The sequence below is a fragment of the Corapipo altera genome, unplaced genomic scaffold, assembly GCF_003945725.1.
Source record: "Corapipo altera isolate COAL_440 unplaced genomic scaffold, ASM394572v1 1, whole genome shotgun sequence".
Classification (NCBI taxonomy): Eukaryota; Metazoa; Chordata; class Aves; order Passeriformes; family Pipridae; genus Corapipo; species Corapipo altera.
The window spans coordinates 34322851-34347935 of record NW_020884873.1 but is presented as its reverse complement, the minus strand read 5'-3'; the positions used below and the strand labels follow the sequence as shown (position 1 = coordinate 34347935).

Here is a 25085-nt window from a genome sequence, read left to right as displayed (position 1 = left end):
GAATTATCCAGGATATATCACTCATAATGGACGCTCTAATGCAGCATTTCTAACACATGGACATAAATGTCCTTGCAACCTAAAAACTCAGTGGAGCGTTTATGAAAGATAAAAAGTGAAATCCTGATCTCACTGATGTCAGAAGGGAGATTCTTGTGGACTTAATGTTGATTTTCTACCATGTATTTGCATGTTGTAAACTGAAATGGATGAAAACTAAATGAATAGCTCTATACCTGCTGATTATCATTACTGCATATAAAATTATTGCATTAAAAATTACGATAGCAGAGAATTATCCATTGTCCTGAACACTCTCCACAGTTTTTAAAAATACATCTTAAAATTTAAACCAAGTCAGCAGACGTCCATGATCAAATGAAATAAAGCTGAATTAGGGCAGTAATCAGGCACTATGCACAGCTCCAGCCCTCCGAACAGGCACTTCCTCTTGGACCAAAGGGAAAAGGGGAATTGCAGTGCAAGCCTTGAGGGCTAGCCCCACAGTGTTACAGACTTGAGAGGAAGTGAGATTACACCACAAAGAGTAAAAATCCTCTCCTGAAGGTTAAGGACTGTAATTTAAAGTTTAGACTCAAGAAAGGAGACCTGTCTTCTAGAGAATGTCTCTAAAAGATGTATCAATTTATTTTCTTTTTACTGCCATGTATCTATTGTTAATCACATCTCTTCTTGCTTTTAATGCAAAAGCCTAGTTCACAAATCCAGTTGAGGAGGTGCCTAAAGAGCTATTAGCAGTTCAGTGGCTGTGACCTAAACAAAGCCCCTGTCCAGAGAGTGACTGAGGTTGGGGGTAGAAAATAAGCGGCATTTTCTTGCAAGGCTGGACTGTAGAAGATGGTAGCTGGTTTTAGACAACTAATTATGTTATCTTCTTTCTCATGGAAGTTTTCGTTTAATAGGATTTTTATTTTGAATGTGTGCATTGAGCAGTTTATTCATACAAAACAATGTGCAGCTGACGTCAGTCAAAAAAAGGGGAAATTTTTCCTCTGAAAGCTCATAGAAAATATATTTGGAAAAAGAAAGTGAAAGGGAGAAAGATCAAAGGAAACAATCTGTTGCCTAATACATGTTGGAAAAAAATAAGGAAAGAATTATTTGAAAGGAAACTAAAGAAAAACTTCTCAGCAGGGTGATCTAAATGATAGATTGCCATTAAGGTTTGGGCTATTCTGCCATGCTCAGGCACACTTGGATAGTTCTGTTTGAAGAGATCCCTTCTGCCCACCAGCTGTAACCCCCAAGCAGTCAATCCATGTTACCCACAGTGTTTTGGCACATATTTGTTGTCCCATCATCATTGCATAACACATACAAAGAGTACCCCAAACATACACATTTACATTCAAAGTTGATATTTTGAGCAAAAGCCATCATTTTTGCAGGTGAAAAAGTTCAAGTACTCCCTTCAGTTGAGGCATGTCCTGCATTACAGTGCACGTGCCTGGGAAGGAGGACTTGGATTCTGAAAGTTCCTTGAATGTGGATGGTTGAAAGGATCAAATTGCAGTGATATTAGGAATGTTATTACTGTAGCTAATATAGAAATGAATTTGTTGGAAGTGAACTGCTCCCCTGCTCCCTTCAAACTGCCTTTTCTGGGAACTTTCATGTCAGCAAGACTGCAGACAAATAACAGAGTGTGCTGTGTTAAATAATGCAGGGGAGAATGGGGGAGAAGGAGAGGATTGTCTGAACTGTAAGTTTTCCTTTGGCACGCTTTCTTGCTTTTATTCAAACCTATACAGTGTAAGGACATAGGCTGAATAAATCCAGATTCCCATCTGGTGTCCACAACATTGATAGCATTTGGCTTCTGTTCCAGTTTATCACCTGCCTGCTACAGTCTGCTGCTGTTTATGGACACAGCAGATATATGTTCATGATCTGCACAGCAGAGATAGATGGAATGCTCTGTGCTGAGTCTGCATCTACAAATTTGGAAAGTAAATGAGAAATACTTAAATGAAATTGATACTAAACACAGGAAGCACACTGATACTCACATTAATCCTAACCCTAACCCTCATCTATTGAAAGAACAAATTAACAAAGCAAAGGGAAATGCAAGAAAGAAAACAGTGAGTTGTAAAAGAAATTGCCTCTGTGGCCCAGATACTTTTTTTACTCTTTTTCTATGATAGGTTATATTTCATACTCTTCTTTCATCTCTCTTTTTCACCTATCTAAAATGGATGGCAACAAGATTTACATGTCTTAATATCAGAGATTTTTCCCAGAACTTGTTCTTTGTGCCACCTTCATGGGATCCGCACTCTTCTGGTACTGCAAAATATATTTTCAGATTAGAGTTTTCAGTACTGTGCAGTATTTTGGGTGCATCTGGATGTTGGCGCATAATATAATGTTTTTCATATCACTGCTTTTCATTCTTTCTGGAGTCTGACAAGCTTTTTCTGGTGTTACTTTTGAACTGACCAGTGTACTTAGACCTAGCCCGAGTGATGCTCAGAGTGATTTTCAGAGTCATATCTGTAGTTCTGTTCACTGCATAGGTGTTTAATTCTTCCCTAATACCTTACTTGAACCTGTTAATAGTGAATTTCATTTGCCACTTTGTAGTCTTTAAGTCTTTTGAAGGGCTTCACAGTTTTGTCAAGACTTGATACCAAAGTATTTCAATCATCTGCACAATGTTCTGCCTCCTTATGATTTCTCCAAGACATTAATAAATGCCTTACGGATTGCATAAGTGGTCCTAATGGGAAGGCTTGAGTAAATGGCTGTTACATTTTTTGCCGTGATGAAAAGAGACCATTTAAGTCCACTCAGTTTCCCTTTTCTTCCCTGGTTTTTGATCAGTGAGAATATTTTGCCACTTGATCCATAGTTATTTAGTTGCTTTAGTCACCTCTTGGGAAGAAAGTTATCAGGGGCCTTTCAAAGTCTGAGTAAATTAATTGAACTGATTCTCCTTTATCCAATATTTTACTGTCGTGTTCAAAGATTTCTAATAAATTAATAGGGCACTATCTCCCTTTGGCAAAACTGGGCTCATTGGAACTCATCATGCCATGGACTTTGTTCTGTTTCATTATTTTGATTTTCATTATGATGAATTGACATAATGCATATGCCTGACTTACTGGTCTGTTGATTTGCAAAGGTTATGCGGGAACCTTTCTGAAATATGGTATTTGCTTCTTTACAATTCCCTGCAGTTCTCTGTGGTGTTTCTCAGTGGTAGTGTTGTACTTTTTTCCTGCAATGCACAGACAAAAGAGAGGAGAGACTCTTTTCAATAGCTACTGGTATCTAGAGCCCTGTATTTTGAGCACTGACCAGGTTTAGGCACAAGGCACAGGGGCAGATGTTACCTGATCTTGGTGCAGCTCTATTTCCATACTGATTTAGCCACTAAAACACATGAGCACAAACAATAGGCATTGTTTGGAATTTTACTTGAAATTATTTACAGTATCAAGTGACTCTTTAATCTGTGGGCAGGCTTCTTAAAAGTTGTTCCATAACATGGGTTGTGTTTGTATTTCAAATGGAACTGTGGAGATAGTAGATAACTGTTTGTTATGTAATCCTATATCTTTTGCTGGTAACATGAAAATTAGGGTCAAAAATAATTAGCTAAGTGTAATTTAGATATTAAAATTTCTCCCTGATATGTACAAATGATTATTTCCTGTTTATTGAACTTTTCTAGGTCACAGAGCTGAATACATGACGACAAGGTAAGATATTTTTATCTGGCTTGGTTTAGGGTTAAAAATAAGGTAAACTCTAGAAATTACAGATTTTAGACTAACTTTATAAGGGTTTATAACATTGTTGCTGTTGTTGCATAAATTACGTACAGACCATGTGTGTTTTAACTTTCAGCATTCCTGTTTCAGCATGCTGATGGATAAAGGACCAGACTGTTCATCTTCCTTATTCTTGTGAGCAACTTAGGCCAGTGTCAAGGGTGCGACAAACTGGGAGATCCTTAAAAATAATTGTGAATCACATGTCAAATTTGGAAGCTGCAGGGGGCACTTTGGTGCCAGTTGTCAGAGATCCTTGCCTCTCGCAGTTTGTGATTCACTTGGTCAGGATGCACAGTTCAGAAGAACCTGGTAGGAAGATCAGTTTAGGCAATAGGCTATGTCTTTGGTAGCCTAGCTCTGGGCACGAATACCTGCCTCCCCCAGCATCCATGTGTTTGATGCTTAAATGGGTCTGTATATTCACAGAAGAGAAGGGATACAGTGTTAGATCTCCCTGCTTTGTGCTGCACATACTTTTTCAGTTGTGTAATGCCATACCTTTGAAGCCACCTCCAGATACAAACTCAGATGAACGCTGCAACACTCAGGGTATGGGACTGTGGGGGGTCGTGGCAACTGTTTGGATTTGCAGCTGCCACTTGTATGTATCACTGCTACAGGCAGTGTGTCCAGGTGACAGCAGGAACATCCAGCTCAGCTTTCTTGGTCTCACTCTTCCCTTCCCTTTCCATGCCTTGCTCAATGCCTTCTCTTTCTCCTTTTTGCTTCCTGGACAAGAACCATCTTGTCTGGTCCCCATGTCCCTGGGGGCATCCCTACAGACTTTATGCAAGGTTTTCTCCCATCACTCCATGACGTCTTCTAGCTCTGTAAAGTTGGACTCGCTCACCTACTTTCATTACATGACATCAGTTGAAAAGCAGTAACAAATCAGAGCATTCTTCCCAATTGCTGGCATTAATTCTGACAACTGTACCTTTAACTCTGCTCCCAGATGCTACCATTCCAGGAATGCACGGAAATCAACAAATTTATGTCTAATAAGAAAAACCTTCTTTCTTGACTCCAAAGCAGGCAATTCTTTAGACTCACATCATCCTAAATTCCCTACTGTGCAAGCAGCTGAAAGAAGATGGAGGACTTAGGCGATGATTTTATCTTAGTTAAATGGGGGAGCAGCTTGAATCCATCTTACGTCGTATCTTCTCTAAATGACAGCTGATCATTTAGAGAAATAAATTCTGAGGAGCAGAGGCTGCCAATCCATTCCTCAGCACCAGCTCCTGGGCTCTGGCTGGGACCTGCCTATTGCCCCAAGGTTCAGTTAAGTTTCCGGTATGTGAGACATGCAAACAGAAATGTTGTTCAAGGTCAAAGTTAAATTGTAGAAGGGAAGAGATATCTTTAAAGATGAATTTAAAACAGCAGGTAGTACTCCAACAGACCAAAGTTCCACCACTGTGCCTTATTGTTCCTCACTGGTTCTCAAAAAATATTTGATTTTTTGCTAATTCCCAAAAAACCTATAGAAACATTGGACTGCTGGTGCATAGGAACTAAGTAAGCTGCTGGCATGACATTCACAAAATAGTTTGTGACCTAGAGAACAATATTTATTTCCTGTAATCTCTTTCAGTTGTAGTCATCACATGCATAACACGCTAGGTAAACATTTTGCAGAACAGAGTTTTGTGTGTTCTTCCATTTCTTTTTATTTTTGTGTTATGCTGCTTTTATTTATTTGTTTCAAGCTGATATTCTTTTAATTCTTTTAACTAATTAGCAAAGTGGGTTTTTTTGTGTGTGAAGTTGTTGATGGTTGGGTGTGTAGGGCTAAAGCTATTTAACATTCCTGGCTCTACTTGAAAATGCAGACAGTTTGGTTTTGAAGCATCTTAGGAGTGTGATGAGCAGCTTTAATTTGCATTTGAAGCTTTTTCAGCATGAAGCAACTTTTCAGCTTGATAAGAGGTTCTTTGAGTGGTCTGTGTTCTGCCACGGCTGGCAGGATGAATTCCAGTGGTTGCTGCACATTTCATGCATGACCACAACAAAAAAGACCATTCCAATTGTGCAGTGTTTGGAATAAATGTATGTGGTAAAACCACAAAACAGGGATTCGTAAAGAATGTCATTATTTATCCATAAGTAATGCATTTTTAATGGGGGAGTTCTCCACTCTTTAATCACTGTTACACTTAATTCTGATGGAAAGTCTTTATTTTATAAGTACTGTGTTTTTTTGTCCCTTTATAATGTTCTGTTGTTTTGTCATGAGCTTACAGACATTTAATTTTATTGTGTGACTTAATTCTGCCTTGCTCAGTAATCATATTCCCTTCCCTTAGGCCTCCAAATCTTCCCCCTAAGCCCCAGAAACACAGGAAGCCCAGACCCCGATCACATTATAGTGCTAAGTTGTTTAATGGTGATTTGGAGTCGTTCATCAAGGTACTGACACTAGCCACCCCAGTGGCTGATATCAACACTTCTTACTATAATGGTCACCACCTCACAGAAGCTGAGGCAGATCATTATGTTTAAGTCTGTCCTGGGGCTCTTTTCTTTCCCGGTTGATCAATATAATACTTCCTGAAGTCAAAGGGAAAGAAGGGGATTCGTTTCTCATGTTAGCCTCCCCACAGTTTTGTTAATCCAGTAGGAATAGTATTGGCAGCCTGCTTTTATTAGGAAACATAGCATCATGCAGAAGATAAGATGTAGTGGTGCATCCCACAACTTAGCACAATTTCCTACTTGCCACTTTCACTACATTCAGTGTTCAAAGTCTGTGGAAAAGGGAGAAGCAGTTTTACCCTGGGTTTGATATCCAGCTTTTGATTTCCTGTGACTTTAGGAATTTATTATATTGTGTGAAATTGTGACCACGGCTGTTCTGGATCTTGTATCTTTGCTGTATTTACTATCTTCCTCTTTCTCATACTTTTATTTCTAATAATGCTTCTAGCCGAGGCCGAAGGAACTCTCACACAAGACATCAGGTATAGTTCTGGTGACAAGAGAACCAGCTCTGCCTCGCTCTCGGGTTGCATTCATGCCTGGCTCTAAATTAGTTCTTTCAAAGACCTGGAGGGAGAAGTTTGCATTAAGAAATGAGTGTATGAGTACAGCAGGCAAAACTAAATCAGAGCACAATACTTGGAGGGATTGTAGTCTTAAATGATGGATATTTGCTTATTCATTTACAAGCACCTGCCCATCACAATTAGTGCCTCTGGACAGTAGCTGACACTGCTAAGGAAAAGAAATCTTAAAAAGAAATATAAAAATACATTTATACATGCAGTGAATAAAATTCCTGACTGCAAGCTCTGTGAATTGGGTTTGAATGTTACAGGGATTTTTTTTTTCCTTCTTGTTCAATATAGCTATTGGCAAACGTTTTGCAGAACAAATTCTGTGCTCAGTGGCACCATACCAGTTTAGCTGTCTTTGAACCAAGCTTTCAGCCATCTTCAATACAACTATAGGGAAAATTATTATTATTGTTATGCAGGAGGTGCTGTGAAGTGCGAAGACTTTCAGAAATCATCACATGATGAAAGAGATGAGTATCATGAACAGATTCTTGCTCAAGGATGAAAGTAAGCAAAAAAGCAGAAATTCTCAACAACGGAAGTCCCAGGATTAGAGAAGCACAGAGCAAATCAGGAGAAATGGTACCCCATAATTTTCCCTCACAGAGAAAGGGGTTATAATACATGGCAGAGTGGGTGACAGGGCGTATTTGCAAGTGGGAGTCCTACATAATTAGTCTTTCAAAATGGAAGAGGTCAAGAAAGCTGGTAGCCTTATGACAGATTTGCCAGTGTGGGAGCTACCCTAGGACAGCATCTCTGCCCAAAGACAATATAATTCCTGATAGAGATGAGTCATTTTGACAGTCACGAAAGGATTACAGCTAGTGAAATATAGTATCTCACCAAATTGCTTTTTGTTAGAGTTTTGCATCATAAGAAATTACAATTAGTCCCAAACATACATTCACTGACTACACATATCAGATTAAATTCACAGCAGCAGTATGGTCACTGTTCTTGACATTCACCAACACAGATTGTTACTTCAAATTATTTTCCTTTCATTAGATCCAAAAGCCAAAGCTGTTAGTTTAGATTATTTCAAGGAATTACTTAAGTATAAAGTTCTGTGTGGCTCTGAACAGATTCTCCAAAACAAGGTATGAAATTAATTTGTTGGTTGGGTTTTTTTCGTAATTTCTTACTGCAAACACTATCTTTTCCTGGGCTTTACATTCTTTGCATGAACCAATGTACTAACAGAAGATATGGGTGCATGCTGTGCATGTTTTCTAATACTCTGCTTTTTTGGACAGCCAGGCTGCTCAGTATTGATGAAGATGACAGCATTCCTGGGTTTAGTAACTGACCTATTCCATGGGTTTTTTTGTTTAACTGTTACTGAACACAAGTCAGAGAGATAATGCTTGTCCAGACATTACTGGTTCTTGGCTAGCCAGTCTTTGCTAGGTTTTAAATTAAAAGACAAACAAGCCACAATTTAAGTAGCATAATTAGTGACACAGTCTTTTGTAAGCCCCACTAAAACAGCATGGAGTACACAGAAGATCAGGGGGTTAGGTTACCTTAGAAGTGCAATGTTTCATTGCTTCATTGTGTTATTTTTCAAACTGTTTTAGTAGCTGGCTTTTATTCTACTTGAGCTCAATTCATAAACATCCCATTACTGTAATTTAGCATGAAAATGAAGGACTAGTTTGTAAGAGGAAATGTGAATTCTGAGTTGCAGGGTGCTTTTGAATTTATGGGTTTATAGTACAGACTGATTTTATATTAAACTTTCAGATGAATTAGTCAATTCTCTGAGCACTTATGTATTTGAAATTCATTTGGGAAAAAAATTATAGCTTCCAAGACAAGAAATTTTAAAATTATTTATGAGGCAGTAATTCTTCCACCATAAGCACCAACTTTTCCAAATAATTTTTAATCATATGATTTATGTCATTAATAGATATTTGATGACTTGTAGTCACTAACATGCTTGGGTTAAAACATCCATTTTTCAAAATGCCAAAACAGAAGGACGCCTTTTGGAAAAAGGTGGTTTAAAAGAAAAATGCAAGTAACTCACTGAAAATTAGTGGATAATCATCTTCTCCCCCTCCCATCAAAAATGTTTTATATCTTTTATTAAAACATCTCTGTGTAACTGACAGTTTAGCTACAGACCTGCTGCTATATCATTGCTGAGATGAGGAGCAATGATTCCTGAACTCTGCCAGTGGCAGGTGGAGAGGTATGGGCTGTGACCTCCCTTTCCCAGTAACTTTGTGCCTACAGAAGAGACAGCTGAACCACATGCTTAGCTCAGAGTAGCTGCAATTCACTATCCAGGACCTACCAGCCATGTAGAGCAGCCAGAAACAGTATGCTAGGCCATGATCTGCCCTATGTTAGCACATGCAAATCATCAGAGCGCACAGAGGTACTCTCAGGTCAGGAGGGAGACATTCTGGTACCCTTGTGCAGTGTCATTTGGTGACTCTTCTCCAAGATCATTTCTTATAGTCCAACAAGTTCAGAAAAGCCTTTTGTTCGCAATAAACTTTTTTTACCAAAAAACCGAACGAAACAAACTCATCCAAACAACAGAAAAACCCCACCTCAAGGAATTAGGTCCTGTGTAATTAGGTCCATGTAGGATTTTCTCCACCAGGAAAAGAAAGGTAAGTTAATTGGGTGCAGAGGGATCATCTTCATCATGAATTGTTATTCTTAATAATAAGCTTTCTAAAAAGGTAAATTCACTGCTTTAACTCGTTTTGCTTCGAAAATCAAAAATGCGTGCATGAGCTTAGATGTCGCATACAGTGTTAGCCAGATACAGTGGCAGAGATAGAGAATGAAGCCTGAATTTCCCCGTTGAATAATTTTAAGAACCATAATCCTTCCTCTTCGTCTGTTCCTTTACCTTTCTCCCTAAATGGAAAGAGAGTTCTCTTAGAAGTGATGTTTTTTCTTAGATGTTTTTTTGCCAGCACTGTATGGCCATCTGGATTGACCAAGATAGTGCATTTTTGCATTCAGACCATAGTAGGGAGATTTCCTCTTTCCGATCTGCAGTTCACTCTTTCTGCTCCTTTTTGCAGGATTCAGGGCAAGTCATTCCTCTTATTGTGGAAAGCTGTATCAGATTTATAAATTTATACGGTAAGCTCTGAAAAAAAATATGTCATTTCATTATTGCCCTGACTTTTTGGTATGCATTTAGCACCACAGCTTTGATTTTAAAATAGATATTAAAGTATTTTAAAAAACATATTAATTTTTCACCACTGTCTCCCATCTTTGCTGCAGGTCTTCAGCATCAGGGAATTTTTAGAGTGTCTGGTTCCCAGGTGGAAGTCAATGATATTAAAAATTCATTTGAGAGAGGTAATTGCATTTTCATTTACTCGAGCACCTTAATATCTAACATTTAAAAATCTTTTAAATTCTAATTATTTTCTTGTCTCTTTAAGCAGTTTGTATGTACTTTGTGTACTGCACATTTTTTTTAAACATCTTACATTCTTTTTTCCTGAGTCTTAAAAGCTGGTTTTTTAATTTCCAGGAAATAAAAAAACTTTTGCAGATCCTCTGCTAATGAAAAAAACCCTTTGAGCAAAAAGTCTTGTGACTAAAAGCATGAAAAAATATGCACAGTATTTTTCTCCCCAGGATTTGTTATATATCTTGTTAAACCTGGTCTTGTTTTTGACAAGATATGTAAAGCAGCTGGTTTTACTAGCCAACTGAAGGCACATCCCTCCATTCTGCAGCTTTTAAATCTGCCTTATTCTTAACTGCTTCTCCTAGGTAGTGTTATCCTGGAAAATACATACATTTTCAAGTGTTTAAAAATAAAGATTAAGTCTTTAAAATTGCACAAATAAAATAGTTCAATCATGGCTGAAGCTTCAGTTAGGGTTTCAACAAAATGGTTGCACATATTCCTGAATGTTTTAATATTTCAGAATGAAGACACATTTCCAGTTCAAAGGGTGATCTAACTCCATATGCTTTATGTAAGGTCCCAAAGAAAAGTCTGAGAAATCCTATTCAGTTAAAAACATTTGGCTTTTTAATTTTACTAACTGTAAATCACAACATGTCCATAAATACCTAGCTGGAAGTTCAGGACCTAAGAGATCACTAGGTTATGTAATTTTAAGGAAGCTTTATTTAGGCTGCCATTTTTAGTTTAATCATAGCCTGGGATTTCTAAATCAGTGTTTATGATCTTACTTCAATGCTTGCATTGCCACCTCCCACGCACTAAAAACAAACCAACCAACCAAACAAACAAACAAAATGTCACTCACTTATAAAAATGTTCTATGCGAGAATGCTCCTGCATGTGTGTTTCATTCACTTTATTTACTTTTTAAGGTGAAAATCCTTTGGCAGATGACCAAAGTAACCATGACATTAACTCAGTTGCTGGAGTACTGAAGCTCTATTTCCGAGGGCTGGAAAATCCTGTCTTTCCTAAGGAAAGATTTAATGATCTTATTTCTTGTATCAGTAAGTAGAAATTTCTGTTTCTTTCTCAAGAGAATTTTACTTTTAGATACACAGTAGTAGCCTGAAGAAAGAGCTAACTTCACACATTTTCCTGAGACAATTTTTTTGCCATCTGTAGCAGTCTGGGTCAGTTATTAGTCATACTGGCAGCTGTGGTTGTTCCCTTTTTCCACTGGGATTAATGTAGAGTACAACTCTTTGTTTACTAGGGCAGGAAGAATATCTTTCAGTATACAAGGGATAGTTAAATTTAAATACATTATTATTTTTTTTCTGTGCACTGGGGCAGACAGAAGGGGATGCAGCCATGACCCTGCAAAGAGAGTGTTACTTTTCACAAAAGTTTTCATACCCCACAGCTTGGAGTCAGCACTGGTGAATAAGTAACCAACTGCTCAACATTGTGTGATTCTGGACCTTTATTGTGCTCGGCTCAAAACCTGTGGTCCAACCAGGAAAACCCTTCAGCATAGGGATGGAGGGGAGCAGCTGAGTGTTATCTGTGGGAGAGCCTGGTTTGCCTTCACACACACAGGTTGTAATGGAAGGCCTTGGAGGAGCATTGCAAACACTGCTGGTGTTTGTAGCCAGACACAGAGAGGTTGTGGTAATTTAGGAAGTACTCAGTGAGTGAGTGAATTGCTCTGACATGCACGAAACCTCTTCCAGTTCATGGATCCCTGCAAATGTTGAGGAGGGGCGAGGCAAAGCCAACCATCAGTAGGCTTGCTGTTCCCTCTGGGTACATTGGAAGTGGTCAGAGTTGCTAGTTTTGGGGAAGAATTTCCTTCTTTCTACCCTTCCTTTATAACTTGCCTGCTTCTACCAAATGGAGAAAGAGACAGTTTCACAGGTAACGAGAGCCAGTCCTTTGGGATATTAATAAGGTCAGGCTCTCTCCAAACTGTTATTTTAGCAGAGGTCTCAGCCCAGCAGGCAGGACTGCTGATTGATGTGTCCTGGTGGTGATCAGGTGTGTTTTTCAGCTCCCTACTTGGTGAACACATGTGGTTTGCTTCCCACATAGGGAGGATTGTAGTAATTCCTCCTGGAGGTTACAAGTACATGGATCATGCACATGTGACCAGGTCTATGTGCGATATTTTGTGTTTCTTTTTTTTTTTTCAGGGCTTTGCGCAGCTGTTGCTTTTTACAGACTTGGTGGTACTAAGGAGTTCTAAAGGATCTCAAAACCTCAGTTTATCAGACTGATCCTTGATGCTGAGGGGTGCATTGTCTCTTTAGCAAGCATGATCTTTGTTCAGCTTTCGCTAGCTGTGGTGCAACAGCACAGAAAATGTCTGCAAGTCATAGAAATTGAAATCTAAAAAAAGGATCATTTTGACTGAGTGATTTTCTGTGTGACAGGAATGATAGAACTTTACCTAATAATCCTGTGCCGATTTCCATAACTTGGATGAATTAAAGCACGTCTGCTGGAAAAATTTACTGATTTAATGGCTTCAGTTTACAGAAAATCTACCACATTCTTAGATACAGTGTTCAAATTATTGATCACTTTCATCATTAAACATTTGTACCAGATCTCTTTTTCAAAGTTTCTGCTGTCAGATTCTGTGTACTGGATCTCTTTGTGTCTTCATTATTTTGACTAAGCATTAAGAAAAATATAAATGGTGGTTCTTATATATGGAGATGGTATTGCAGTCTGCTGTGTTGCAGAGCTTTAAATACAACTGTAAAATAAATTTCAAAATACCAAGAATGAGTGTTCCGTTTACAGAGATTATACAAGTGAATGCTCAGGCAATGCAAATATACTTGCCCAAAACAGCCTTTTAAATGTGTTCCAAGAAGAGGAACTTAGATGATTTTAAAGGGTTTCCATTCACCTCTGAAGGTTCTGAAAAGAGTACGGGGTATTTGGAAAGATGGGTAGAACTTCAATGAACTGATCATGTAGATATACATGGCACCCACACAGGCAGGAAAGATTTACCAACCTCTAGAGCATCACTGTGAAAGAGAGTTCCAGTTCAGTTATCCCAGAAACGTATTTATTTTGTTATTAAGAATTTAAAGAAAAAAGGCCATGAACACTAGATCCCTAGTGTTAGGTCTTGGTTTCTGTAGAGAATGTCCAACTATTGCATGTTCCAAGTAGGCAATGAATTATTTTCTTGTGAAATAGTTGACAACCTTTTCTTTGAATAGTAGTATCATCCAGCAGAACTGAAATCAGTAACAACCAATAGCCTGGAACAAAGTCACTGCTTTTGGCAGCAACATTTTCAAATGTTTATTGAGAAAGAGGTGTTGCCCTCTGATCCTGGTTTAGTCTGAGTGTTCTCTGAGGGTGTCATAAATCTGGATTATCATCTCTATGACAATTTGTCAAAATGATGCATAATTACTGAGTAGTTCTGCTTGGTTTGACGTTTGCTATCGCTGTTATAGAAGAAAGCAAAGGATTTTCTTCCTGATAATGTACTGTAAGAGTCCAAAATCTGTTTTCTGGCAGGTTTTGGAGGAAGCATGGGGAGGATGATTTTGTTGTTTGGTTTGGTTTTCACAAGGGTATCGTTAGGGGCACTCTGAAATGGCATGTCAATGCTTTCAGCAGAGGGAGGAGAGGTAAGAGCAGACCATGATAGACAAAGCAGGTTTTCTCTCTGAGCACGCTGGAGTGAGTTTACTTTGTGTTTTCACAGTGAAGGGAATTTGAATATGGTATGAGGAAAGAAAGAAACAGCTCTTGTGCCTTGCACCCAAGCCAGCCCCAGAACCATACGCTGGGAACAGGAGGCTGTGTTTCTACATCTTCTGATTATCTGAGAAGCCTGAGGCAGAGTGTTTTTACAGCTGTGTACCTATTCTATGTGCTTTGTTGAGTGGTGCATCACTTCCAGGGAGTAAGATGCCTTTTTTTGAAAAACAACAAACAAAACAAAAAATCCAGCAAGCATTTCAAAATATACTACCTGTCACGGTTTAGTTTACAAAGCACCTATATGGCATATGCTGTCATAAACTGTTGGTAAAAAATACCATTTCCATTGCTATATTTTAACCTTAATGCTTTGGATATCTTGCAAAAAGTAAAGATTTTGCCTAGGCAAGGTTTTTCTTCTATTTCAGACTTTGAACCAATCATAGTTGCATTGGTTTCTTTTTTCTGCGCTCACTTATTATGTATCTTGGTTTTCCTGTTAATGGGAGCAGGGCCAGAATCTCTTTCCTCTGTGAGAACACAGGTTGCTGTTACTTCTTTAGATCACAACTGATACATAAAGTCCAGAAAACTTTGACATTTTAATTAGAAGGGTTTAAATGCTCTTAATTCAAACTGCATTCACTGTCTGAAAAACAATGAGGAAAGGAATAAACATTATGTTGTTTTCAAATAGTTTTTGAAGATAAATGTCAGTGTGCTTTCTTAATCTTTGGCAGAAATGGTTGCGATAGGGAGGAGGGAGAAAGCAAATTCATAAAGTTAATGTTCACATAAAACTGTAAAAGGGCAGAATGTCACACATTTTATATGGAAATGTAATGTTGTCCGTGAAAAAACCCTTGAAAATGAAGTAGTTATTTATGGATGTCAAGCATAATTGAGGCTTACAGCTGCAGAATGAACCTTTCCTCAGTACAGCCACCAAGGAATTCCTTTGCATTTATGCATATATTTCCAAATGAAATAGAGTATTGTGAGTTAATGCTTTCCATTTTGTAAATACAGTGGAAACAATGCAAAATTACTGTGACTTCTATGGCAATTTGTATTAATTAGACTCATGAGAACAGTGTTATTCTGTTTGGGCTTATGATCTGATTTAGATAAAATTTAGACCAAATTATATGCTTGGGCGGGAGCAAGCATGAAAGATAAAACAGAATGTAAAGAATCCATCTGATTATGAGCCATAATTCTGCATTCTCAGCATAAGGAGTGGCTACGGTTGGTCCTAGCAGCATTCTGTAATCTAGAGGGCACTCCAGGGTTGGAGTGGAAAGGTGGAGAAGTTGCACTGCACTACTTCTCTGCCCTTTAGTAACAGGCTGGGCCAAAGACAAGCAAAGTATTTGTAAGAGGAATTACATGGAGTAAGAGGGTGCTGAAGCTGTGCTAAGGGCCGGCTGTAACTCACCTTCGCTGCTGGGGACTGCAGTTCCTCTCCTGGTGTGGTCTCTTATACACGTGACTTACAGCTCCCTTTTACATACATAGCTGTGCCCTGCAGCAGCAGACACACCTCAGCTATTCAGACTGCTTAGCAGAGCATTATAATTCTTCATGGTTTCATCTCCCTTACCTTAAATTTCATATATGAAGGCAACAGGATGGATGAAAGCTTACATCTTTTTTCCTTCTGATTTTTATCGAGTCCCTTGCTGCCAGTGGTGCCCATTTACCTAAAGGCATAAATGTTATGAAGGGAAATTATTTTATTTTTTTTCCAAACTATTGCCCATTACTTAAAAAGTAAAAAACTATTCTGAATCGTCACCTCTTCCTGGAAAAGTTTCAACAAAACAGGAAATGTTTCCTTCCTTAAGTGATGATGGAGACTACTGAGTTTGTCCTCCTGTAATGCCTTCTTAAATAGATCTGAAGGAGCTGTAAGTGGCATGGCTGAGTTAATATATACCTATCTCTGGGCTGGATTGGACTCATCTACCAAAGTGAAAAGAGGCACAAATTGTTAACTTCAGCACTAATACATATGCATGTAGATAACTTGTCAGCTGCAAATTGACCATAAAAATTACATCTGCGAGTGTAACTCAGTCCCATTTGACATTCACGGGTTGTGTAAAATATGCCTTAGGCATTCACGCTGTTACTAGTAGGCACTGCACCAAGGGGAAGTAGCAAGTAACCCCCACACAGGGATATCACATTAGATTTTAACCTTCAAAACAGTGGTCCCAAAAGGAGAGAAACATTTTACATTACTGTTGTTTGCTTTCTTCTTCCTCCTTTATGCTACCCTTGCCGTGAAATATGCTTACACTTTGCACAGCACTGGGTGTTAGTTGTAGCACAGTTCATTAGTTGCTGACACCAGGTTTCTCCTTCCATATGTTCTGATCAATAATATCTTCCCTTTGCCAAATCTTTGCAGTCCTGTTCTTCCTACAGAGATTGGGCCATGGAGGCTGGCTACTAACAGAGGGTGGTAGAACACAGACAATCCAGAACTCATGTTTCTGAGCTCTGCTCCCAGCCTGAACCTTCTTGTTTGGTAACCATATCTCACCTCCATTGTAGGAGAGGCCATGTGTAGGACCAAGACCAGGAAAAGTACAGTGCTTCTTTAGCATTTTTAGCTAAACTCGAGTAGCGTGCCACTGTCCAGTTGTCTCAAAATACTTGAAAACCACCAGCAATTGTTCTCTTGCAAAAGTCTTTTGTTCTCCATCACTGCATCTATATATTTGAATATTTACTGCCTTTTATATGCTCCACTATTTCAGGATTACTGCTTAATTAAACTTTAATTTTCATTTCTTAATGTTATTTAGGATGAATGTATCCCTGTATTCATTTGTAATTTAGTTTTGGTTTATTTGTGTTTGGGGGCTTTTGTTAGTAATTGTGTTTTCTCCCGTCTCAGGTTTCCTTTAGTCTTCTGAAGCAGATTGTTCACTTCTATCTGTTTCACTTTAGAGTCAACCTTTGCAAAAACCTCATCAAAACTGACCAGGTGGTTAAAATGTGTTATTTCTCATGAAAGAGAAAAGTAGACATTCATTGTTTCTGTGCATCTCTGCAGTAAGCAAAGGTGATGCTGCCTCTCCAGAAGAGGTTCCTGTGATATTGGAAGCTGAAGATCACACCTTTTAAGGCTTGAGTGCCTAGGATGTTTGTCTCTCTCATGCTATTGAGAACCAGTCCTTAGTGCATGGCTGACAAAGAGGCAGCTAGCTGATAAGTAATTCTTTCATTTATGCAATGACATTAATCTCGTCTGGATTCATTCATCCAGTTCAAGGACATGGAGTGTTTGCAGAGGAAGTCCATGGGAGATCAATAAATAAAATCTTCTCCAAGAGCAATACAGGATTTTCTTATGGAACTTGTGATCTGCTGCCTTGAAGGATTTTATGAATAAGTTGGACAGACACCTCTCAGAGGTGATTAAAGTGAAGTCAGAGGCTGACATTTAAATTACCTCTGAAGAGTCCTCCAAGCTCTCCGTTTTTCATTTTTTGTAGTGTCTGGTGGACGTTCCTTAGATCCCAAACACCTCTGATACTTAGATGCCTAGATAATTTTATGAATACACAGAAAATGAAGTTCCTTATATTATTAGGGTACTTTGTTCCACTATGGTATGATGAAGATACATTAAAAGTTGTGGGCACAGGTGCCCAGCTCTTCCAAAATATGCTGTAATCATGAAACCCCAGAACTGGGCTTCTTCTCCTTCTCTATTCACCCCACAAATGTCTTCTGTGCTCTGGGCTGCACTGCAGCTTTGCTTTGGTAGAAGCACAGTGTTCCCACACCAAACAGCTTCTCATCTTGCTGTCAGGAAACTCCTGTGGATTTGACCCCCATGGCTGAGATAGGTCTGGAAGGCAGGTGTGTCAGACCAGAGCTCCAAAAGTTTTGCTCGGCTATGAGAACTGGGAACTAAAAAATAATAGCCATTTCACTGTGTGATGTTTAGCTGACATAAGTCTTGATTTGCAGTTGATATTCCTGTGTCCTTCACAGAGATCTCTCTTTGCTGCCTCTCTCTTCACAGTCAGAAAAATCATGATAGTTCTCAGTGTGCTTGGCCTTGCCCAGAGGCTTGTCCTCTTGCTTGTGTTTGGGAATGTGAGTCTCGTCATTAGAGTAATGAACCAGTTTTCAAATCCCCTGATTTCTATTTCAGCTTGGCAGCTAATTGCCTTATTTGGACAAGTCATGTGATATCAGCACTTCTGTTTTCTTAGCTGAAAAATGGGTAATACCTCATCAGGTACTCAGTTAGGGCTAATTACAGTTCTTGAAAATCAGAGTGCTGAAAAGAAGGTCTCTAACAGAAGTACTGGGAGAGGGGAAAATGGCCAGCTTTCTCTAGTGTTGGGCTTGCCAGTGATTCCTTGCAGCAACCAGCTTGTAGGTTGGATGGCCCTTCTGCCCCAAGGCTCTCTTTAGCAAAGCCAGCAGAGGCCAAGCAATGTTTTTATCTTTCCTCTGCATGGGAAGCAGCAGAGCCGCAAATTCTTTCTGCCTGGATGCAGAAAGATTGTTCTGTATTTATTCCATCTTTCCTATGTACCCAAAAACCAGCGTTTCTTAGAAGAACACGCATTTTGCATCTACAGATAAATGCTGATTGGTAAAAATAGCGATACCAAAGAGCACATAAGTAACACACACCAATAACTCTATTTACACTTGCATTTTTATGTAAGTGATTATTTTAATTGTGTACTTCTAAATGCAACATTTTGTGGTACAATTGGCTTTTCAGCTATTGGAATCAGGTTCTGTTTCTGATTTCCAAATTTTTGAATATCCATTTCAGTGCCGCAGGACAGGATTTCTCATGTAGTCAGCTAAGATTTCCCCTAGATGTTGTTAATTCCAGCACTCTTTCTTGGCTGACATAAAAAAACATTATTGAAATTTTAGGTTGTTTCCAACAGTGTCATTTACATAGAAAACACACTGAGTTAAAAATTGAGATATTAGTGATTTTGAAAAACAGTTCAAAAACAGTGATTTTCAGAAACAGTCCCATCATCGCCCTACTTGCAGCCACGTAATCCTTCTGACCAACACAGAAGATAGTGCATCCATGGTACAAGACATTAGGAACTGATGCTTTTATTAGCTGACTGTGTTTTTCCCACTTCAGAAGAATTTTGGTGGAATGCTATAAAATTGTTTGGGAAAAATGTGACCTTTGTGTTTCTTGCCTACCGAAAAATAGGAGGCCTTTCTCCTACTCTGCCAGTAAGAGAGTTATAGCTGCACATTTGATTAAGAAAACTTAATACAGAAGCTCAGTGATTGGAAGATTATATATCTGATGTGAACATTCAAATAAGGAGAATGTACCTCTCTTTGAAACAGATAACAAATCTCTCCTTGGTTCTCTCAGCTTATTTATGTACTGATTTTGCGGTTTTGTGAGCTGTCATGCTCAGCAAGTGGCCAGGGTTTGACTTAGGCAGATTTGTACCTTCTTATAAAGACCTTTTAAACTGTGCAGTTTTAATGAGAGGGGGAAGAACTTCTAGATCTTATTTTTCTAGTTGGCCAAAATTAGACAATACTAACTAGGGGCATGTGATGATAAAGAGTCAAAGTAAATTGAGTAAATTGACTGAATATCATTTTAGACAATCATATGCAAGGGAACATAAAATATTTTCTTCTGTTTGCAGGAATAGACAATCTCTATGAGAGGGCTCTTCACATCCGCAAACTCCTTCTTACTTTGCCCAGGTCGGTCCTTATAGTGATGAGATACCTCTTCGCCTTCCTCAATCAGTAAGTGCTTGATAATTACCCAATGTATCGTATTTTTGTCTGCCTTCCTTTCCTGGTATTGAAGTTCTTTGGGTTTACTCATACTCTATGTAGAATTTACATTTAAGCACCATTTAACATGAAACATGGTCTTCTAACTGGCAATGAAAATAGAACGAAAACACTGGTTTTCATTCAAATTAAAATTCCATTTGTCCAAAACTGAACAAGGTTATACTTAGACAGATTAAAGTCTTGTCTGAAATGGGAAGTGCAGGCTACAGCATTACAGCCGACAACAAAATAAGAAAAGATAAGAAAAATAGCAAAACTACTGTAACTACATTAAAAATAGTTTATGCAATTTAAAAAAAAAATTTTTTTTCCTTATCTTAAGCTGACTTTTATCTCCTGATGGGAAAAAAGAACCCTAGTATATTCAAGCAACAAAGGCACTACAAACTACCTGTTTAGTGCTAGACACTGCCAGGGTGAGACTTCCTGTGGCTGCTTCTATTTTCTTATAACGGGGGTATGAGTATAAAGAACATACATCTCCTGTGTATGCTTCGATATGAAGGAGCTTTGTTCTCACATTGCAAAACACAGGCTGGAAGAAGAGTTGTGTGAGAAAGGGAAAGTGGTGTTCGTGTCTTCATCATCCTAGAAAAAACTTCGTCATTCTGGAAGAGAAAATAAAAGACAAGTTGGGCGATTGCACTGTTTTTCCCTCCACTCTTGCACAGCCCTCTCTGGTTTTTGCTGACCCCCAGTGTTTTCACAGAAAAATTTGCTTATGTGCACTTTGCCCTGATTCTAGCTTTTCTTTTCCTGCTGCCATATTGTCTGTTTCCTGTTAGATCTGTATTCATATCACCTTTTTCCTCTTTTTTTTCCCTAAATTTGCCCTTTGCTGATTCATTCTGTCTTTGCGACCTTCCCCATTTCATCCAGCCTGTCTGTTCCTATAGTAACAGGGTCTTTGCAGCTGGGTTATTTGTTCATGCCTGTATTCACAGCTGTTCCCATTTCCTTTCTTCTAGCAGTTTCTGAACCGCTTTCAAGCAATATCGAAGAGAGGGGCAGAGATCTAAAGTTTTATGAAAATAACTATTCATTTGAAACAGAATTCATCCCCCAAAAGTGACACCATGTAAATGTCGTAAGAGCTTTTATCACAGCTTCTCCTCTGCTTAAACATACAGATTGACCAGAGCTGTATGGGGTGGTATTTGTTACACGGTCGTGTTTGCTGCATCTGTGCTCTCCACAGGAATGCAATTTGGGAAGTAGACTTACTTTCTCCTTACTGCCTCCAAATTGCTCCTCGTGCATCCAGAGGAAAAACATTCCCATGATTTGACTTTCTGCAAATCTCATTCTGCTTTTTGCATATGCAGTTATGCCTGCTTGGCCACATGAAGTTATCAGATCTCATGGCAGACCTCACCTCGTGTAGCCTGCTTCTCAGAGCTTCTAAAGTTACATCAAGTTGCTCAAGGCTTTATGCAGTCAAGAACCTCAGCAGGCAATGACTTCTCTAGGCAGTCAATCCCAGTACTTGGTCACTCTCACAGTAAAGAAATTTTTTCCTGCTTTCAGTTGGAATATCCCTTGCTGTGTCTGTTGCCTTTCATCCCTTTGCACCTGTGTCTGTCTCGCTCTTGTTTATAATCTTGCATATAGTAGGAGATTGCAGCTAAATTCTCCAGTAGCCTTTTCTTGCAAAGGCTGAACAAACCCAGTTCTCTCCACTTTAGTTCATAAACCATATGCTCCAGCTCCCCAGCTATGTCAGTGGTCCTTTTCTGGATTTGCACCAGTTTGCCAGTCTCTCAGAACTAGATACAGAAGTGTCATGTGCAGCTTCATGAGCACCAGGTGGAAGAGGAATAATCAGCTCCCTTGACCTGTTGGCTTTTCTCTTCCTAAGATAGCCTTCTTTACAGGACGATGCATTGCTGAATCACATCCAACTTCTTGTCCAAGAAGGGCTTTTCCCAATGCTTTTCCTTGGGAGCTGCTAACCAACAGTCAACTCCAGACTAATAGTATGTGGAATTAGTCCATCCTGTAGGCAGGACTTTGCATTCATCCTTTTTGAGCTTGATGAAATTCCTGTTTGTCCATTCCTCTGTCTTGTCAAGGTGCTTCTAAATGGTAATCCTGACCTTTATGTTTACTGCACCTTCCCCAGTGTGGCATAATCTGTAAGCTGGCGGAGTGTGCACTCCATCCCCTCGGCTGGTCATTCATGAAGATGTTAAATAGCATCAGCCCCAGTATTGAGCCCTGCATATTGCCAGCCAACAGCAGAACTTCACATTTCATGATGATAGTTATAATGTTTTACACAATTTTGCACACATATAAAGGCTGAATCACCTTATAAATCGGTAGAACAAGATGTCTCCAATTAACATACAGGACAGGATAAAATGGCATAAAAAGGGGGGAACATGATTAATTTTACAAAGTAGTTATGAGGGAAGTAATTTAGAAGGTTTGCTTCATGCATCTGTATAGTTTGTATGTGGAAACCACTCTCTAAAATTCCCTTTCTAGGGGAAATACGATGCTGTATTTGAACAGAACCAATCATCAGAATTCGTATGATGCTTCAGAGTACAGAACAGCATAGTATAGGGCATCCGAGCACTTCATGTTCTGTTTGACTGGTCCCACATAGAACCACTCAAAAGCTACCATTCCATTAGAAATGCCAATGCTTTTAAAAAAGGAAATGCATAGCAACTCTTCATTCAAAACTGAAAACATTGCATTTTCTGGAAGAAAGGAGAATTTGCAAAAATTGATTAATAACAACAATCAAAGCCTTTTGTTTGGACGCTTCCATAATGAAACTATTGTAGAAGTTTGTTGGCAGAAGTTAAGATTCTTAGGAGTTTTAGGCTGTATGGTAAAAACAGCAACTTGACGTCACAAGAGAATTTGCAAGATCCAGGAAATTAGTTGCCTCCAGAAGGCAATTCAGTCTGCCTAAGTTACATAACCAGCTGAAGGGAGCGGTGCATCAAGCACCGATGAGAAATGTATACCCACTTTGCATCCAGTTCACTTGGAGCTCCAAGGATAAGCACTGATGAGATAGAAACAGCACCAGTTTGATGCATTTTATGTTAGCCCATTAAGTCAGTGTACACTAAACGTGGTAGTGTGGGAACACATACATTTACATACATATATGTGGTATAAACTCACTTCATAAAGGGCATAACCTATGGAAGAAATCTTTTTTTGTTTTGTTACTTTATGTGGGATTTTCAATGAGAACAGGAAATCTCTTAAGTTGTGATCGAACATAAAGTTTTCTCCAGTTTTCAGGTTAAGGTTAGTCGCAGTAGAAAAGTCAATTTTTCTTGATTTTTCTGTTATAACAGCCTTTCACAGTACAGTGATGAAAACATGATGGATCCATACAACCTGGCCATTTGTTTTGGGCCAACCCTGATGCCTGTTCCAGACATACAAGACCAAGTGTCTTGTCAGGCGCATGTGAATGAGATAATCAAAACTATCATCATCCATCATGAGGCTATTTTTCCGGATGTGAAGGAACTTGATGGACCTGTATATGAAAAATGCATGGCTGGAGATGACTACTGGTAAGGCAGAATATTGCCCTTCCTATCATCTTAACAAAATCATTAGGCTGTTGTCTGGATAATTCCTGTAATGCAGAATTATTTTTGCACACAATAGAACTATGAAGATAAATGAGAAGAGCATTTAGGTTCACATAATAAAGTGTTAACTATAAAAAAGTGAAGCAAAGTCAATTATGATGAGGTTCCCTACAACATGTGTTCAGCCAGACACAGCCAGAATTCCAGAATTCTGTCTGTCCGTACTGTGCAGAGCACACAGGCAGATAGGAAATTTGTTACTCTGGCTGTGAACCACCTTATCAAATTTCAGCTTAGGATGACTGCTCCTTTTTTCTGTCATGGTTTAACTGGGCCAGTAGCTAAACATCACATAGCCACTCGCTCACTCCCCCCACAGTGGGATGGGGGAGAGAACTGGGGGGGGGGAAGTAAAATTCATGGATTAAAATTAAGACAGTTTAATAGAACAGAAAAGAAAGGGCAAATAGCAATAATAATTAGAATATACAAAGCAAGTGATGCACAGTGCAGTTGCTCACCATCCATTAACTGATGTCTAGCCAGTCCCAGTGCAGCAGCCCCTGACCAGCTTTGCCTCAAGTTTATATACTGAGCCTGACACCACAGGGTCTGGAATATCCCTTTGGTCATCTGGGGTCAGCTGTCCTGACTGTGTCTCCTCACAGCTTCTTGTGTCCCCCAGTCCACTCACTGATGGGGTGGAGCGAGAAGCTGAAAAGTCCTTGACTTAGTGTAAGCACTGCTCAGCAACAACTGAAAGTCGGTGTGTTGCCAACCTTATTCTTATCCTAAATGCAAAACCAGCTACTAGGCAGAAAATTAACTATATCCTAGCCAAAACCAGGACACTCCTTTGACAGCACACACACACACTTTTTATAAATAAAGGATTCAAATGTTCTGAGGACTTACTAATAGCTGAAGATCTTGTTTCAAGGAAGGGTATGTAGGCTTCTTCCGTAATGTTGCACGTAACTTTGTAACATTATAAGAATAATTTTAAATAATCTCATGGGGGTGGCATATTTTTGACGTATGTGGTTTCACTCTCCGCTCAACTTTTTGTTTCCCTTCAGTGACAGCCCATACAGCGAACATGGTACATTGGAGGAAGTAGACCAGGATGCCAGTACAGAGCCCCACACCAGTGAAGACGGTACGTCTGTTACGTTACTGTGCTTTTGATGGGAGTAAGTTTTACAGGTGTTCCATGCAGGAGACCTTCTTCCTTTCCTAATTGTGTCTCATTTGAAAGAAGGAAATTTCAGTCCTGGTGTTCAGTAGTAAATCTTTAATCTTTGTTTGTGTGCTTTTGCACTCTTGATTCATCTGTGTTTGACCAGCTGTTTCCTTGTTCTCTCTCAATTTGCCCAGTCACAGGAAGGGCAAGAGAGAAACTATTTCAGTCAGCACATATTATTTTCTGACACAGTGTTACATTTTTAGTGACTCTTTTGTCTGCAAAAACTAAACTCCTCAAAAGCTTGCCTTTAAATATTTCAGCTAAGGGATATTTGCCATTCAGGCTCTATTTGTATATGAATTTAAAAGCTGCTCTGTCTAAAGGATTTATAACGACCAAAAAACATGTGTGTACCCCCCACGGTGAAACTTCGGAACAGTAGTAATTTTCTGTAAATATCAGTCACATATGCTCTGA

At 39.0% G+C, this 25085-nt stretch overlaps 1 protein-coding gene across 3 annotated transcripts in view; it reads left to right on the top strand.

The window, feature by feature from the left end:
* The window catches only part of SRGAP1 (SLIT-ROBO Rho GTPase activating protein 1), a 141823-nt gene that overhangs the window by 102952 nt on the left and 13786 nt on the right, over nt 1–25085 (top strand). Inside the window, exons 11-18 of one of the 3 annotated variants that reach the window (XM_027661865.1) lie at nt 3704–3731; nt 6116–6218; nt 9922–9982; nt 10130–10207; nt 11204–11338; nt 19691–19796; nt 23177–23401; nt 24502–24581. In XM_027661865.1, coding sequence (XP_027517666.1) covers nt 3704–3731; nt 6116–6218; nt 9922–9982; nt 10130–10207; nt 11204–11338; nt 19691–19796; nt 23177–23401; nt 24502–24581 — 816 coding nt within the window. Of the gene's footprint in view, nt 1–3703; nt 3732–6115; nt 6219–6735; nt 6770–9921; nt 9983–10129; nt 10208–11203; nt 11339–19690; nt 19797–23176; nt 23402–24501; nt 24582–25085 lie in introns of those variants that run through there. The other 2 variants (XM_027661874.1, XR_003530687.1) reach the window with 2 other exon arrangements.